The sequence below is a fragment of the Gymnoscopelus braueri genome (assembly GCF_963280865.1).
Source record: "Gymnoscopelus braueri genome assembly, chromosome: 17".
Lineage (NCBI taxonomy): Eukaryota > Metazoa > Chordata > Actinopteri > Myctophiformes > Myctophidae > Gymnoscopelus > Gymnoscopelus braueri.
In genome coordinates this window covers 20,090,059-20,108,036 of record NC_137617.1, presented here as the reverse complement: position 1 = coordinate 20,108,036, position 17,978 = coordinate 20,090,059, and the positions used below count along the sequence as shown (strand labels likewise).

Below are 17,978 nucleotides of genomic sequence, written 5' to 3'. Positions count from 1 at the left end.
ATGATATGGTAGATCTGCATACATGCACATGCACATTCACAGGCACACACAAACAATTACTGGTAGGGGATGTAGATGCAAAGGCCGTTGGCACAGGTGAACTCGTTCATGTGACAGGTACGGTTGGGGCAGTTCTGCAGCTCATCAGCCGCGTTGGCACAGTCCTTCTCCCCATCGCACACAAAGCTCAGGGACACACAGCGCGGGTGTCCTGGGTGCCACGTAGGACACGTGAACTGGTTGGGACTGCATGTACGTTGGCCTGTGAGGAGGGATCGATAAGGGGCGGGGAGGAGAGGATAGAGGGATGTGGATAATTACCACACAGTATCTTAACCAGTATTTCTTTTTTTACTCACGACTTTCACTTCACTACATTTCAAAGACAAATATTGTACTTTTGACTCCCCTACATTTCTAGTAAGGGACCCAAACTTACAAAATTATGAATTAACCACTTAATCACCAATCTATTTTTCAAATATAGTGAAAACAGCCAATCTACAAGCTCACAACGCATCACGATGTGACACGCTGTGAGCTTGTAGATCTGCAAAATCTAAAAATGTATTTTTTTTCTCCTTTCAATACAGCAATGTATTGATATTAAAAAGACATTTACTTTGTAAGTATTTTTTTTGTAATTTACAATCTAAATTTGACTGAGCAACATTCACAAATCTATACTTTGCCTCAAGTACTGGGGTTGAGTACTTTAGCACACAACGCTGATGAAGGCTTAACGCCGAAACGCGTCCGTTGCGGTCTGTTCTGCAGCACACTACCATGCTTAAAATATATAAATAAAAGTGCCTTAAAAGGACTGTTCTGTGAGTGCTGGTATTCTCTTACTGAGATTTATTGTATGAGTACTTTGGCCACCACTGATCATAACATTCAAACGACATAATCAATACAGTGCTATCTTACCACACTGGAGTTCAGGGGCCTCATCGCTGCTGTCCCAGCAGTCATTGTTACCATCACAGACCAGTGACTGGGGGATGCAGTTTCCATTGGTACAGGTGAACTGGGTGGGGCTACAAGTCTTGATCTGGTCCTCTGGAAGGAGGCAGAGATATCATTGTAAAGTCCAGATGAGTGTTTTAATATCATTAGATTTTTATTATGTGCATATATATACTATGGAAAACAAGCTTTTTCTCTGGTAATATAATTATGAAGCATTCATATAGCTCTCCTCTTCATTACCCTGGGCCAAAGCTTACCAAGACTAGCCTGTCCCATGGTACGAGGACAAATCAACCCATCATCCTATCACAGATTCTCTGTCTCCCCATTGGCACCCAAGCAAAGTTCCACATTTATTGCCTTCTTCTTACTACTAAAACCCAGGTTAGCCCAGCAGGGGTGTTCCAAGTACAACCGTGGTCCAAGACCAGGGGTGAACTGCAAAAGAACTTTGCACAACCACCCTGATGAAACGCTATTTAGCCGCAACACAGACACGTAGGTCCACTCCCCCGTTGGTTTTCCCCATGGCACTAAAGGCTGCCACCATTTTGAGGCAGTCACAAATTGTCATTTACTTAGTCATGCAGTCACTCACTCATGGATGCTGGGTGGACGGTTAGTGGTAGTCCCAGGTAAAGCAATAACTCCCAGCGTCTTACTGCTGAACCAACTACTTAACATGTTGTAACATGTGCTGGTCACGTTTTATACGCCCTTTTGTGCATACAGTAATCATCAGACGTTCATCTTGGCCAGTGTGTTTTGACACCAACCACGTCACGCAGTTCCTCGATGGACACTAGAGGGCAGCAGAGTGGTAAAAGAGCATGAGCCGTGGTCACTTGGCGCACCTTCACTGCTCGCTGCAGGTATCACTCCCATGCTTTTGTCCCAGTTTGAACATTTGTGAAAATGTTGTTACTGTACATAAAGTGGTGCTTTTTTTAAATCTCACTTTACAAAATATGCATATTATGGGGAGGATGGACTGTCATGTCGTAATGTCCTACCCTACATGTATGGAAGTCACAGAATTCTGTAGGCTACCATTTTTTCTGTAACACCGGCAATAAGAGAAAGTCATTTTTTTCTCCCATAAATACACAAAGTTACTGTCTTCATTTTTCTTCACCAACAAAATCTTTATGGTTCATCCCTTGGGGAGCATGTAGCTGCTCAGCAAACACCATAGTTCAGCCAGACAACACCAGCAGTGACAGTGAGCAGTTTAAAAAAAAATCATCTTGGGATCCACATGGGTTTGGTGTGTGACTGGATCTCAACCTTCATGTGGCCAGCCTGTGCACGTCAGTCGTCTAGGACATATCTATGACTTTGGGGGCAAGATAAGGGCAAGGTTTCAGCCCGATCCTTGCTCCATTGACTCAAGTGGTCAGATGGGTGGGTCTGTGAATGCTTTCAAGATTTTCAAGTGGGCTGATCTAGAAGTGGTTGGGAACCGCTGCACCGGATTAGTGCCCATGTTTTAATAAAGGCCTTTTATCCGTCTCTAGTCCTTGTAAGTACCTTGGAGCAATAAAACACTTTCTTGGAGACCTACCTGCTACTTTTTCCATTTCCTTTATCTCATTGCATAATAATTAAACATGAAGAATCTCAAATGTAGTAAACATACGACATGTGAGCGGCTCGTCGGTGTCGTCAGCGCAGTCGCTGATGGAGTCACACACCCAGGAGACAGGGATACACTTCCCACCATCGCAACGGAACTGGTCCGGGGAACATGTACGCCCAGCTGCAACAAACACATGTTGATGAGCGCACGCGCACACACACACACACGCACGCACGCACGCACGCACGCACACGCACACACACACACACACACACACACACACACACACACACACACACACACACACACACACACACACACACACACACACACATGTATAAATATACATTTGGGGACATCCATTTCTTTTGGGAGGCCCAGGAAAATGGTTCTCACATTTTACACTAGTATAGTAATATAAGTACACGCACGCACGCACGCACACACACACACGCACGCACGCTTATTTAGTTCACAGCAGGTAAAGTAAGCAAATCCTGAACCTAGGGAACAAGGAGAAATCAATGCATGGTAAATAACACTAGCAGCTATCTCTTGTTAAACATAAGATTTTAGATCCAGAATAACAGAGTTCAACTCACCGCAGAAGAGCGGGTTCTCATCACTGTTGTCACCACAGTTGTTGTTGCCATCACACAGGTTGTCAGAGTAGATGCAGATGTTGGTGGTGTCACACTTAATCTGCCCTGATGGACACGTCCTGTCAGCTGAAGAGGAGAGACGTGGGTAAGGTCATCCATCTTCTAGACCACTGTCAGGACCCAAATGTGGGTTGTGTGCAACTTCTCGCAAGTAAAATATCCCTTTATTTTTTGTTTCCTACATTTTGTTTTTAAGTAGGCCTATTATTATTTCTAAACATTTTCGAAAAAAAATCCCTTTTTTTCATGAATTTAAAACAAATTCGATGATTTTTGAAAATAATTTCATGAATATAAAAAAATATAAAAAAATAATAATTAGAAAACAAAAGTTTTAAAAATTAGTGAAAATAGCCAATATACAAGCTCACAATGCATCGCGACACGTTGTGAGCTTGTAGATCTGCTATTTTCACTAATTTGGGTCCTGTGGAGACATCAAATTTCTTTTTTGGGTCTTGAGTTAAAAAGTTTGGGAAGCTGTTCTTCTAGACAGATCAAATCAAATCAAATCAAACTTTATTTATATAGCACATTTACAACAGCCAAAGCCGACCAAAGTGCTGAACATGGTTAAAACAAGGTAATTCAGACACACAGAAGCATCAACAGAAATATATACACAGGGCAAAAACAAAAGAAAAACTAAAGAGAAACAAAACAATGCAGTTAGGACAGAACATGATAGCTAAATACGACTAAAAGCAAGAGAGAATAAGTGAGTTTTTAGTAAGGTTTTAAAAGCCCCAATCGACTGGGCAGATCTAATGTTGAGGGGCAGCAAATTCCAGAGCCTGGGGCCAGCAGCCGCAAAAGCACGGTTGCCCCTACTCCTCAAGTTAGTCGTATGAGCGACCAGCAGTAGCTTGTCCGCAGACCTCAAGGCCCTGGTTGGGATATAAGGCTCAATTATGTCAGAGAGATAGGAGGGTGACAGGCCGTGAATGGTTTTAAAAACAAATAAAAGAACCTTGAAATCAATTCTAAAATGAACAGGGAGCCAATGAAGAGTGGCGAGGACTGGGGTTATGTGGTCACGTTTTTTAGTGCCGGTGAGGAGGCGGGCGGCTGCGTTCTGGACCAGCTGTAGACGCCTAAGTGAAGCTTGATCAATGCCAGTATACAGTGAGTTACAGTAATTTAATCTGGAGGAGATAAATGCATGTATGATGGTTTCAAATATATCTTGATAATCATCCATTAGAATGGATAAATGAATGGCAGGTCCATGGCAGTCAATCAATCAATCAATCAATCAATCAGTCAGTCAGTCAGTCAGTCAGTCAGTCACTACTCACGGCAGTTGATCTCATCGGAGGTGCCATTGTCCCGGCAGTCGTTGAAGCCGTCGCAGACGAAGGAGGCGCTGATGCAGCGTCCGCTGGCGCATGTGAACTCGGTGGCGGGGTTACAGGTGGGGAAGGGGCAGCCTTGTTCATCGCTGTTGTCTCCACAGTCGTTGGTGTAGTCACACACGTAGTGCAGCGGCACACAGCGCCCGTTGTCACAGGTGAAGTCTATGGCTGCGCAGGTGTGGAATGCTGAGACAGAGAGAGAGACACGGTCAGATTTCTCTCAGTGAATCCAACAGCAAAAGGGTTTAACTTTCTCAATATGTCTTTATTCTTTCTTTCTTTCTTTCTTTCTTTCTTTCTTTCTTTCTTTCTTTCTTTCTTTCTTTCTCTCTCTCTTTCTCTCTCTCACCACAGACTCTCTCCAGCTCATCCGAGTTGTCCTGACAGTCATCGTATCCATCACACTTCCAGCGGGCTGAGATGCACCCTCCATCCAGACAGGTGAACTGCTCCGGCTGGCAGCGCTTCCCGGTGTCTTGGACACAGTCCCTGCCGTTGTTGGCCAGGTACCAGTTCCCCTGCTGGGGGCACTGGCACTCTGCGCCTGAAGGACCTGTGGTGGAGAGAGAGACATTGAATTAAGAGAAATGAATTTATTTTTTTACAATGGCTTATTAGTTGAGTTATTAGCTAATTACAGACATTTCCTGTTACAGTATATGATGCATTGTATTTTGAAAGATTTAGGAATGGACATCAGGTAGCCTGATGTCCATGTCCTGATGTCCCATGGAAAATGGGTGCCTTGCTCAAAGGCCATTGTGAATAATCACTGCCCTCACCGGGTACGCAGACATGGCTACAGCCTCCATTGAACTGCTGACAGGGACTGGAGCAGCTCTCCTGCTTGGATCCTGCAAAGACGTGGATGTCATTGGGACGGTACTGCAGGTCCTGGGCTATCACTGCGAAGCCCGAGCCGTCGTCCTTGCCGGCCCTGTAGATGGCGCGGGTGGTCCAGTCGGTCCAGAAGATGTCCTGCTGGAAGACGGTCATGGCGTACGGGTACTGGGCCCCGTGCACGATCACCTGCCGGTTCTCACCCGTCAGCGAGGAGCGCTCGATCTTGTCTCTGGGGGAGGCAGGGGCAAGATGTGATGGATTACACGCTTATGTTGTGGAATGAAAAGTACTAAGAAATAGAGGATGGGAGATCATTTGGGTAACTTTACATTAACGGGTCCTTTGTTAAATTACAGCATGAACTTGAGAATTTCACTACTGTACATACAGTGAGGCATCAGCCCAGTACAGCATCCTCTCCTCATAGTCCAGCGACAGGCCGTTGGGTTGGGTCAGGCTAGTGTTAATGATGGCGGTCCGGTAGTTTCCCCCCAGCGTGGCTCTCTCAATCTTAGCAGGACTGCCCCAGTCAGTCCAGTACAGGTACCTGAAGACATGATCCAGGACAAGAGGAGGACAGCTCAGCTGACAACACAAATACAGTGCAATGCTCATGCCTTCATGTTAAGATTGACAAAAACATGTCAAAGAATGTCAAAGAATGAAAATCCTTACGTGCATGACCATATCGACGTTCAACGGTGTAATAATGCACTGATTGTGTTGATTTGTTTTTGATTGCCTTACTGCTCAAGTGGTTATGATGGAGACTCGGGGACTCGGTTACGGTCCATGTTAGCATATCTGTCCGTGAATCGATTAAATCAAATGATATACACATTCTGGGGGCACACCGCTGAGTGAATCTACGCCGACTGTAAGTGGAACATCTTTGGTTCAATACCAGCCGGAGGTCCCCCAACGGCCCCCCTCTATCCTCAGCTTCCTGTATCTCTTGTCTTCACTCTACTATCTAAAAACATCTATCTATAAAGCAGTAATTCCCCCCCAAAAAAGGAAAACAAGTAAATAACACATAATTGATTGTCTTATAAAAGGTTAAGACAATCGACAACAAGGTTTTACCCATAGCAGGGGTCCACAATGATGGCCCTGGGGCGATTGGCTTTGGCAATAAGAGAGCGATTCTTTCCATCCACTCCTATGGCCTGGACATTCTGTCTGTAGTAGTCGGTGAAATACAGACGCTTGTTGACCCAGTCATAGGCCAGCCCCTCTGGATCATCCAGATCTACAGTAGAGTGGGAGAGGACAGACAACAAAAAACATAGTGAGAAAACAGGAAAAGAGACATAAATGGGACAAAAGAGGACAGAGACAAAAAGAAACACACAGGCTACTAAATATGACACAAAAAGAACCTTCATGGAGTTGCAAACTCTTGTTCTATATCTCTCCCTTCCTGAGGTAGGATTATTTTGTAATTCTGACCTCAATTTTTGACCTTTCCGACCCAAAGGTTAACCACTTTCAACCTGGTGTCCATATTTTGGGTAAAAAATAAAAAATAAATCTACAATATCGAAAATAGAACATCTACAAGCTTGTAGATCCTTTATTTTCGTTTTTATTTTATTGTATGACGAAGTATATACAGTAGAGCTGAAGTGATTAATCATGTCTTTGGGGCAGCCATAATGATCTCGGTCATGGGCATGGGTGTCCGAATTCACATACTAAATGCTACATACTCTGATACTCATCAGGATACCATTTTTTAACATACATTTGAGTCCATACACACTAGTATCTTTCATTTCAGACATACTTAACATGTGGTATCAAACCACAGACTGTTAAGAAAGTGTCCCATCTGGTGGTCAGCAGAAGTACTACACACACTGTACATGTCCCCGTTTCACCAGTGTATTATAGCAGTTAATGTTGTTCATTTGACCTCGGCTTCAACAAATTGCTACATTGTCTCATCAGCTGTAAAGCTCTGTAAAGCTGGACTCATTGCCCTCAGTCTCTGCCAGTTATTAAAGATATGTTTATATGTGTGAGTACCTGTTTTCACCTTCAGCCTGATTTTCTAAGCTATAGCCTCAAACTCGGTCCTGCCTGTTTTTGTGTTTTTTTATGATGCAGAGACGCATAGACCTCCAGCAAGGGCAGAGGAGGAGAACCTGGAACAGGTTGGAAGGAACCAGCCAGACCCCCCTAGGAAAGGGAAGTAAACCCCCAAGCACTAGACACGAGTGAAGGTCACTCTGATTTTATCTGGATTTTAATGCTGGGATCTGTGGCACTAATGACTCTGACTCTTACAGTTCTTTTAATGGATTTTAACACTGGACGTCTCTGAAAGACCCCCACCCCGCCCATTGGACATTGGATTGATGCATTCCCCTCCTGCGGCTCTGCCCCATATTCCACTGCTCTGCTTTTATTAGTGTACTGTTAAGTTAAATAAAAGAACTTTGACTTTGGATTTCCTGCCTCACTGTGTGGTTTTGTGTGGGGTCTCCCAATGTGGTCACTTATTAGAATCAAAGCCTTTGGCTTATTTGATTGTTCACACTATTGAGTAACACACACACACACACGATTACAATACCCTGCCACACATTGCTGCGGGCTCAGAAATGTCACAGTGTTACCTCCCACAATGATAACAGGTGGGCTGGTCATGGACGTGGTGGTGGCGTAGCCTATCATGCTCCTGCCATAGCCAGCGTAATGGGCGAAGAATACACGCTTCTCCTTGAAGTCGTAGTCCAGGGCCATCACGCCGTAGCCAAATCCCAGGTTGACAGTCGGGTACGGGAGGCTGTGGTCGTCTGGGTCCAGCCTCATGCTGTTGATCGTGTAGTCTGTGGTGAAGATCAGATACTCCTCCTGGCCATAGCCGCATGACACCCCGTTACTGAGGAGCGAGCCGTGGGCACAGCCGCACGTGGGTTTCTCCTGCTCGGGCATGGCGAAGCAGAACTGCGTGCAGCGTCCGTTGTCCTCATGGCAGGGGTTGAAGCCCACCTGATGGGCAGCTAGAGGCTGGACGTGCGGGTCGAAGACGGCCACATCTAACAGGCCTTTGATGCCCTCACGGATTACCTGGTAACATTCAACAGTGAGCCTTTTTAGTTGTTGAAGTGGTCCAAGCTTGCAGCATCTACATATGTATAGCAGGAGGAAGTCACTATTTCATTTTGAGTGTATCAACTGGGGATCCACTGTACTGTGTTAGTATGTTGGTTACGTTATTTTGCATGATCAAACATAGATACGAATTTAAGAAAAACAATGAAACAAATAAATAAACTACAAAAGCACACTGAGAGATGCTACACCCACATCACACATGTAAGCATAATGCTAAACTTTGACCTTGCACTGTGACTTTAACTGATTGGGGGGAGTTTTGAAGCAAATCAGATTGCAACTGTCATGTATTTTATTACTATGACAGACCATCAAACACTGCAGTGATTAAAATACATCTGCTCAGTGTGGCGAGGGCAAAGAGGGAAAGACAAATTAATTCTACCTTTTCCATGGTGAAATGACGGTAGGCTATTTAGTTAATCAAACAAAAAACACAAACACAAAGCAACTTACCACATAGAGCTTCAAAAAAGTAATTGAGTTGAAACCTGGACTCTGTCCACTGTATATATTAAAAATAAGTAATCTGGGATCTCGGTCTCACCTCTGGTGGGTCAGTATTGCCTGGCTCCTTACTGGCCTGGAACAGCTTCCCCAGCTTGTTGTCGACCCACACCATGAGGTTCCCAAATATGGCCATTCCCGTCGGAGACGGATACCTGCTCCCGTACCGGACGATCTGCCTCTGCGTGCCGTCCGCTGCCATGCGGGAGATCATGTCCAGCGCGTCGTCCGTCCAGTACAGGAAGTCGTTGGTGTAATCGACCGTGAGGCCGCGGGGCGACGCCAGGCTCTCTGACGCCAGCACGGTGCGGTTGGTGCCATCCAGCAGCGCCCGCTCGATCTTGGGTGCCTGGCCGCCGTCGGTCCAGAAGAGGTAGCGGAGCTTGGGGCTGACGGCCAGGTCGCGGGGGCGATCCAGGGAGGACTTGAGGAGGACCTTTCGGTAAGTGGTGTTGATGGCGAGCACCTCCAGGAGGGTCTGGGTCATTAAGTTGGTGAAATACAGGTTACCTAAGAGAGTCAGTGGAGAAAGGAGGAAAACCAAGGAAGATCAGAGCGGTAGTAGTTTAGTTTAAGGAGGCAGAAGATTAGATCATAGTTTAGATTAGCTATTTTATTTTCACAGTGAAGAAGATACAAAATACGCAATGTTTAGAATACATGATCCTCTTTAGTTTTGTCTTTAATAAGGGAAGGTTTCATATACTAAGAATGTGTAAGAGGGATTAATAAGGGAGGGAGGGAGGGAGGGAGGGAGGGGGGGGGTGGATGGACAGACTCAGCGTTTCTCTACCTGCGATCCAGTCCACGGCGATGCCCTGGATGCGTCCTATGCTTACGCCTTTAGCAACACTGCTGAAGAGGGCTCCATCCGTCTTGGCCCTGAAGATGCCCTTATAGGAGCTGGAGCTGCTGTTGTCCGTCCAGTATATGAAGCCAGACTCAATATGTAGGTCTATCCTGTCCTTGATGGAGTAGGAGGAACCTGGGAAAGGGAAACGTTTTGTGCGTCAGACCCCGAGTTGTGGTTAACATTAAGTGAGTTAAGTGAACTGGTGATATCAGACACACTTAAGTTCTAACCACTGCAGCTGAGACTGTACAAATGGAACCAATCCATTTGTACAGTCTCTGAGTTAATAATAAAGGATTTTATAGCGTAGATTGGGGTCCTCAAGATAAAAATCGTATTATATGGAGGTCCAATGTGGTCTAGTGCATATGCCAAACGACTGCTCTACCATACAGATCGGTTAAAATAAAAAAATAATCATTTAACAAATTAATTGATGGATTGCAGCTTTAAAAACCAACATACTATATCCACTGATGGGCGGCATGGCCTCGGAGTGGTCGGAGCTGTTGATGTGGAAACCTCTGATGAGCGGGGAGGAGGAGACGATGGCGAAAGACTCGTACTGCTCACAGCGGGCGCCGTCCTGAGAGGCCACGAACCCCGTGGTGCAGACACACGTCTTCTGGTTCCCCGGCCTGGGGAGGCACAGGTGGGGACAGCCGCCGTTGTTGGAGCTACAGGCGTTGGTGGTCCCTGCAGAGTCTACATGGGTGGAGAATACAGATATACTGACAGTATATCAGACTGTATGCAACTATTTCCTTCTTTTTTCTGTTTTCCCCAACCACCCCCGGCGTTCTTTCCTGAAAAGGACCACAGCTCTTGTGTCTATCCTTTTGACCGTCGTATGCACCTGTATTCAATTGTACATGCGATTTTGTCAAAGAATTCAATCAATCAATCTATCACACCACTTCTGCAGTTACTGAATTCTGGATAGGAGGAAAGGTGTAGGAAGTACTTCTTAAAGCTCACAACGCATCGCAGCTCGACACGTTGTGAGCGATTTCCGGTGCGAGACACGACGCATAACCAAGTATAAATCAGGCAATAGTCTCTTGCACAAGTTGTAGAGAATGCCTGTGGCATTTTGCTGGATAGGAATGTCAGCAACGATACCTAAAAAACAAATTAAAATGACAAAAGGGTATGTGTCAGACCCCAGTGAGACCACTCACCATCTCGGGCGTGGACTTTGAGGGAGCGTAGACCTGACATGCCACTCCTCATAATGACCATGTTGGCGCCGGTATCCTTGTCCACCCTCTCGATGACCTCATAGTCCTGGTCGGTGTAGTAGAGGTGGCTCTGGTAGATCGTCAGGCCCCAGGGGCGGGACAGGCCACTGACGATTGTCACGCGGCTCACACCGTCCATCGTACCGCACTCAATCTGACATGAACAATGGGATACTGTAGTGTAAACTCTTGAGTGTTCATTTAACTCATTTAAGAGAGTACAAATGTAACCAAATGGACCCATAAGGTTCAATTTGGTTCCATTTGCACTCTTTCAGAGTTACAAATGGATAAATTAACACTGAGGATTTTACTGTGTACTGTAGAACCATCAGTGTTGGTTGATTTACAGTAACATCAAATGTTCTTCAGTAGACATTGTACTCTAGTATAGTGGCAAAGTGCTGAAATCTAATACATATAAATATTCATATTTTCGGAATAATATCTATTTAGCTTTTGTTTTCTTGACATCTGCCTAGAGTGACATTAACATTAAGATCTGCTTCAAACTCTATTTCACAAACAAGCAGCTAATTTCACCCTATACTTAAAATACACTTAAATGTATGTGCTTTTGTTCATGCACAAAATCTCTTCTGTATGTATATGCATGAATGCATGTATATATGTGCACACATACTGTATGGCAGCATGCATCCGATAACAGGCATACAGTACATGCTCCTTGGATCTAGCATGTATACTCACCACCCCAGTGCTAGCCACAGTCCAGTAGAGTTTGCTGGTGGAGATGTCAGCAGTGATGAATCCTATGTTGGCCAGGTTGCTTGTGTAGAGTGTCTTCAGGTTGCCTCCATCCATGTCCGAGCTGGCAACCTTGGGAGGAACCCCACTATCCGTCCCCTTATCTGTCCAGAACAACTTCCTGTGAGGGGAAGGGAGTGTTGTAACTTATTTTAATGAATAAAACATTATTTTAACAAATCTGTATGGTAGAGAAATACAAATATAACTAGCACATCTGCAGTGGTTGGAGGTGCTCATTCACACAATATCAGCACTGATTGTCTCTTGGATGAATGACAGATGTTTGGTCTCCCACATGGGAGACTTGTGTTAAAATCCTGGGTAGGACTTAAAATGTATGGATTGAAGCTTTAAATCTGAGAATGTACCAATTTCACCAAATGCCATTAAGTTCCATTTGTACATTTTTAGAGTTAAATGAACACTGAGGCTTATTAGTTTTACCCTCTGGCTGGGTCCAGTGCTATTCCAATAGGCTGTCTGGCTCCCTCTGGTTTGCCTGTGTTGGTGATGAGGGTTTTCCTGTAGTGCTGGTCTCCATCTACACGGATCACCTGTGTTTACATTAGTTTGATCGGTTAGTTTGAAGTGATTTTGTTCAGATTATCCGACTATAAAGCAACCTGAGATGACAAGCAAATTCAGCTGGACTGGATAACAGAAAATAAATAATTAGACAACACAATAAAACATTATATCCTAATGAAAGATTATGAGGAATAGACATATTATGCTACAATGGGCCAGGCTCTTCCCAGACTATGTCCTTGTTTTTACAGTACAATAGGAAGAAACTTCAGGTCTTAGCCATTTATCTCAATCATCGCCTAACTGAAGCATGAAACTTCAAAGGAAAAAACATTCAATCTAGGTCACTCTAGTTGTGGTCAGATCAGTCTAGTGTTACTATACATGGGCCATTATATTTCATATAGCTTTTTTTTTTTTACCTCTATAGCTTTGTTGGTGGGATTTGTGTAATACATCATGCGGCTTATCCAATCAAAAGCCAAACCAGAAGGTGAACCAATGATAGCAGCTGGAGCAAACTGGGTTCGATTGGTCCCACTGGTTTTTACCCTCCATATAGATCCCTGGTTGAAGATGCAAACAAATACAGACTCTGAGGTGACAAAATATACATTTAAATTAAAATATATCAAAATAAATACTCCATAAATTATTAAATTATCATTATTATATATTGTGTATTAATCACATTAGCCAATAATAGCCAATCTACAAGCTCACATTAATTGTGAGATTTGGTGAAAAAAGTACAGTGAAAAAAGTAGGTTTTACTAAGTATAGAGGGTCTAAGTGGTTAAACTAGTCACTACTCACTGTGCTCTGCACCCAGTAGACGTACTGCTCCAGGTCATCAAAGTCGATGTCCTGTCCCTGGGAGATGCCGGACACAGGGAACATGGCGTTGTTGGACGGGTCAGCAGGGTCCAGAGGAATGCCAAAGATCGCTGACTCCCTCACCACCATGAGGAATGGGCTGTTGTCTGATACACAATAGAATAGAATAGATACAATCCTGTGTTAATATAACTCTGAGTGTTTATTTTTATGCAGTCCATGTCAAGGATTTGTTTTTGCTGAGAAAAATTGGAAAACAAAAGTGTACATATGGGGGTCCATTTGGTTCCATTTGTATAATGATGACATAATTACAATAGCTTTAATATATATAAGCCTTTCATGAACCCAAGGACGCTTTACATCAAAAACAATGAAAAAAATATAGCTGCAAGCAGCGATAACACGGGGCCAGTGAAAGAGAGAGAGAGAGACATGGAGACTGAATAGATTGAAGAAAGAGAGAGACAAGGAAACTGGAGATGGAGAGAGAGAGACATGGAAACTAGAGAGAGAGACATGGAAACTGGAGAGAGAGAGAGAGATGGAAACTGAATAGATTGAAGAGAGAGAGACAGATCATCATGATCGCCTCAACACATTGTCGGGGACAGGGATCGAACCGGTGACCTCTGGACTCATAGGCTGCCTTTCTTCTCATTGAGCTAGAGATATGATAGTCCTGATAGTGTCTGTTGATATATATAAGTCTTTCCGTCCCTCATGGACCAGGCCTTTGTTTCGCTAACTACTCTAGATCACTGGTTCCCTAACCATCTACCGATAGAGAAATTGTATGTCTCCTCGGAACAGAAACCAGTGAAAGTAGCCGATCTACATGATGATGAGAGAGAGGCAGAGAGAAAGAGAGAGAGAGAGAGAGAGAGAGAGAGAGAGAGAGAGAGAGAGAGAGAGACATAATAGATTGAAGAGAAAGAGAGAGAGAGAGAGAGACATAATAGATTGAAGAGAAAGAGAGAGAGAGAGAGAGACATAATAGATTGAAGAGAAAGAGAGAGAGAGAGACATGGAAACGGAATAGATTGGAGAGAGAGAGTGAGAGAGCCATGGAAACGGAATAGATTGAAGAGAGAGAGAGAGAGAGACATGGAAACGGAATAGATTGAAGAGAGAGAGACACGGAAACATAATAGATTGAAGAGAGAGAGATGGAAGCAGAATGGATTGATTGGACATCTCAACCTATTGCCATTAACAGGAATCGAACCATTAACCTTTGAATTGACAGGCTGCAACACTACCTATAGTGCTATAGCTTTGTCCAGGCTGAGGTTGTCTGTTGAAGATAAAAGTGAACCAGTGAAAGCAGCCGATCTACAAGCTCAGAAAGAACGTTGCTATCTGAAAGGTTTTGAGATTGTAGATCGGCTATTTTCAGAATGAAGTATGTCATACATACTTCATACCCTCTCAAATAAGCATTTCAGGTTATCTTTATCAATTGCATATGTATTAAGTGACACAATTACTGGTAGTGTCTGTTGATATTTATAAGTATTTCCGTCCATTATGAACCAAGCCTCTGTGTCCCGAACTACTCTAGATCACTGGTTCACAAACCATTTACCAATAAAGGCATTTTTGTGTCTCCTCGGAACGAAAACTAGTGAAAGTAGCCGATCTACAAGCTCACAAAACGTTGCTATCTGAAAAGTTGTGAGATTGTAGATCGGCTATTTTCACAATGAAGTTTGTCATACATTGAAAAAACATACTCTCTCCAAGAAGCATTTCATGTTACCTTTAACAGTTGCACATGCATTAATTGAGAGAGAGAGACATGGAAACAATAGATTGAAGAGAGAGAAAGATGGAAGCAGAATGGATTGATTGGACGTGTCAACCTATTGCCATTAACAGGAATCGAACCCTCAACCTTTGGATTGACAGGCTGCAACACTACCTATAGTGCTATAGCTTTGACCAGGCTGAGGTTGTCTGTTGAAGATAAAACTGAACCAGTGAAAGCAGCCGATCTACAAGCTCAGAAACACGTTGCTATCTGAAAAGTTTTGAGATTGTAGATCGGCTATTTTCAGAATGAAGCATGTCATACATTGCAAAAACAGACCTTCTCAGATAAGCATTTCATGTTATCTTTATCAATTGCATATGTATTCATTAATACAGTCTTGTTGTTTGCAATGCACTTTAAATGAAGTCTCCACCAAGTGAGCCTTGAACCGGCAACCTTGGTGTTGTGAAACATTCACTTAAGCGGGAAGCGATGGGACCAACAGACCTGTTCCAGTGAAAACGGAGGTCAGACAGATGATACCATTTCACGCAAATAACTGAAAAATTCTGGGTTTAAGTGTTTTTCAAACTGCTCAAAATTGCAGACACTCTAAGGGCGGAGAGAGAGACATGGAAACGGAATAGATTGAAGAGAGAGAGACATGGAAACAATAGATTGAAGCAGAATGGATTGATTGGACGTGTCAACCTATTGCCATTAACAGGAATCGAACCCTCAACCTTCGGATTGACGGGCTGCAACACTACCTATAGTGCTATAGCCTTGTCCAGGCTGAGGTTGTCTGTTGAAGATAAAAGTGAACCAGTGAAAGCAGTCGATCTACAAGCTCAGAAACACGTTGCTATCTGAAAAGTATTGAGATTGTAGATAGGCTATTTTCAGAATGAAGTATGTCATACATTGCAAAAACATACCCTCTCAAATAAGTATTTCAGGTTATGTTTAACAATTGCACATGTATTAATTGACACAATCATGTTGTGTGCAATGCAACTTTAATGAAGTCCGTATCAAGTGAGGCTTGAACTGGCAACCTTCAGGTTGTGAAGCACACGTTTAAGGGAGAAGCCATTGGACCAACAGACAAGAACCTGTGAAAAAGGAGATCACTCAGATGATACAATTTCACGCAAATAGCAGAAAAATCCTGGGTTTAAGTGTTTTTCAAACTGCTCAAAATTGCAGACAATCTAAGGGCGGAGCTTACTGGTCAACGTGATACATGTGTTCCTCATGAGTCAAGGCACATGTGTAAGCAGGTTTAATGGCTGTCGGCCAAACGAGGCATGACTTTTGCCTGTTTAAAGTTTGCATTTAAAAAAAAATGCTATAGCGCCCCCCTTTGACCAATTGGAGTAAGATTGGTTTCAGTGATATTTGGAATGACCCTCAACATTACCGCAAAGTTTCAAAGAAATGTGAGTCTGCATGTATAGGGGCAGATGAATAATTGTCATAAAACTGCAATATTCATTGGCTCATTAAAGCTTAATTTTTTCACTTATGGAAAATCTTTTGCACATGTTTGTCGGCATAGGTCCAAAGTTCATGTGTAAAACGTTTCGTGCAGATTACTCAAAAATCCCAGGAGGAGATAGGTTTGAACCGTTTTTCATATAATTCAAAATGTTGGGAGATCTAAAGGTCAGAGGTCAAAAGTCAGAGTGTGAAAGTTGTTGATCATGAGTAGACGCATATGTATATTGAAGTTTCATGGCTGTAGGTCAAACAGGGCATGAGTTGTACCTGTTCAAAGTTGGCATTTTGCTATAGCGCCACCTTTTGACGAAAGATTGTGAGAATTATTTCTTGATAGTTTTTCATGACCATCTACCATATGGCCAAGTTTCGTAAAAAGCGTATGCACGGTTCAGCCAGAACTGCCAAAAGTGGCAGAAGAAAAAAGAGGGGAACATTAAAACAGGTCCAGAGCTGAGCTCTGGCCCCGTAACAACAAACTATTTGCCATAAGCCTGGTGTATTTTCAAAGCAGCCTTAAAAGAGTCCAGTGTTGGAGCATAATGTATACTCTCCAAGTTAAATTAACACTGTGTAACACTTTTACTGTGTAATATAATAATAATAATAATAATAATAATAATAATAATAATAATAATAATAATAATAATAATAATAGTAATAATAATAATAATAATAATAATAATAATAATAAATTATTACAATGTAATTATGTCAGAAGAAAGATCATTAGGAAATTTAATTGAACAGAAAGTAGAGGCCAACAATTTAGAAAATATAAATACTTTATGTACAGTACCAATGACAAAGAAAATTTAAAAAATATATACAGTACCGAACACAAATAACTGAAATACAGTATAATCAAATTATTAATTCTGATTAATATTAATGCATAACAAGATGCTTTGCCAAGTGAGATTACCTCAGTACCACCAGTATACTGTAAATTGCACTGTAAAAGGTACCTCTGAAACAGTTTAATGAAGCTATAGAAAGTACCTTTGATACAAGTACGCTTGTCAGCATCCAGCTTCCATCCAGACTGGCAGTGGCAGGAGTAATACCTGGGTCTGAGGATCGACAGCAGACACAGCTGAGTGCACAGGTGTTCCTGGCATGGGTTGAAAGCTGCACACACAGAGAGTACAGGGTCAAATTCAGGGGGTCTCCACACTCCATGGACCCCTACGTGTCCATGGGGTCAAACATTTCCATGTCAAGTACCCCCAAATTGCTAATATGTATTTGGCCCCATCTGAAAATATTTGTGCCTAGGACCCCCATAAGAGAAGATTTGTGTTGTTAAAAAAATGCAAAACTGTTCCATATTTTTCACGATAATTTGAAAATAAGAATTTAAAATATCACACACACACACACACACACACACACACACACACACACACACACACACACACACACACACACACACACACACACAC

General features: G+C 43.0%; 1 protein-coding gene across 1 annotated transcript in view; it reads right to left on the bottom strand.

Moving 5' to 3' along the window:
• Window positions 1–17,978, bottom strand: part of LOC308105027 (low-density lipoprotein receptor-related protein 2-like) — a gene marked incomplete at both ends in the record, with an annotated part of 73,237 nt that overhangs the window by 18,884 nt on the left and 36,375 nt on the right. The window contains 19 exons of the mRNA XM_080455662.1: window positions 61–262; window positions 931–1,062; window positions 2,612–2,731; window positions 3,154–3,279; window positions 4,512–4,754; window positions 4,918–5,121; window positions 5,351–5,640; window positions 5,800–5,958; window positions 6,498–6,663; window positions 8,036–8,489; window positions 9,085–9,554; window positions 9,838–10,029; window positions 10,363–10,602; window positions 11,079–11,292; window positions 11,850–12,027; window positions 12,354–12,463; window positions 12,860–13,003; window positions 13,254–13,420; window positions 17,536–17,664. Coding sequence (XP_080311788.1) covers window positions 61–262; window positions 931–1,062; window positions 2,612–2,731; window positions 3,154–3,279; window positions 4,512–4,754; window positions 4,918–5,121; window positions 5,351–5,640; window positions 5,800–5,958; window positions 6,498–6,663; window positions 8,036–8,489; window positions 9,085–9,554; window positions 9,838–10,029; window positions 10,363–10,602; window positions 11,079–11,292; window positions 11,850–12,027; window positions 12,354–12,463; window positions 12,860–13,003; window positions 13,254–13,420; window positions 17,536–17,664 — 3,940 coding nt within the window. The remainder of the gene's footprint in view (window positions 1–60; window positions 263–930; window positions 1,063–2,611; window positions 2,732–3,153; window positions 3,280–4,511; window positions 4,755–4,917; window positions 5,122–5,350; window positions 5,641–5,799; window positions 5,959–6,497; window positions 6,664–8,035; window positions 8,490–9,084; window positions 9,555–9,837; window positions 10,030–10,362; window positions 10,603–11,078; window positions 11,293–11,849; window positions 12,028–12,353; window positions 12,464–12,859; window positions 13,004–13,253; window positions 13,421–17,535; window positions 17,665–17,978) is intronic.